The sequence below is a fragment of the Penaeus monodon genome, chromosome 21, assembly GCF_015228065.2.
Source record: "Penaeus monodon isolate SGIC_2016 chromosome 21, NSTDA_Pmon_1, whole genome shotgun sequence".
Lineage (NCBI taxonomy): Eukaryota > Metazoa > Arthropoda > Malacostraca > Decapoda > Penaeidae > Penaeus > Penaeus monodon.
Window position 1 is genome coordinate 19,701,824 of NC_051406.1, and position 481 is coordinate 19,702,304.

The 481-nt window shown below is 36.8% G+C and overlaps 2 protein-coding genes across 2 annotated transcripts in view; one reads left to right on the forward strand and one right to left on the reverse strand.

Moving 5' to 3' along the window:
- Positions 1 to 481, forward strand: part of LOC119586313 (prolyl endopeptidase-like) — a gene marked incomplete at both ends in the record, with an annotated part of 21,535 nt that overhangs the window by 12,265 nt on the left and 8,789 nt on the right.
- The window catches only part of LOC119586316 (prolyl endopeptidase-like), a gene marked incomplete at its 5' end in the record, with an annotated part of 4,916 nt that overhangs the window by 3,198 nt on the left and 1,237 nt on the right, over positions 1 to 481 (reverse strand). The window contains 1 exon segment of the mRNA XM_037935028.1: positions 107 to 307. Coding sequence (XP_037790956.1) covers positions 107 to 307 — 201 coding nt within the window.

The window sequence follows — 481 nt, forward strand, 5'->3', positions numbered from 1 at the left end:
CCAATGAGTTTATAATACAAGCAATAACTATTTCAGTAGAATTCATCTTTTCTATGCAAGTGAATTACAGAAAGTGACATTTGCAAAATCTGAACTATTTCCCTACCTTGACATCAGAAATATAGCATATAACTAGTTTATCGTTGTGGACACATGCAGCCCAGTCGAGGACATCCTTCTTGTGTTCAGGCACAAGGGTCACCCACTTCTCTGGTGCAGGATCGCTCAGATCAATCTTCACGAGGCGGTAGTTGGGTGCCCCCTTGTTGGTTCTGAACACACAAACTGATCCATTGTTTGTGATGTACTTGTTAAAAAAAGAAAGAGATAAAGATTCATTACCATTAAATTAAACTTTTTGACTGGCTCAGATGTATTTCAGTTTTTTGTTATTGGTATTTCAGACAACCATATAAAAATTAAACCTTATACAGACTACCCACATTAAAACATTTACAACCTAAGCCACCCTTCCAAACAT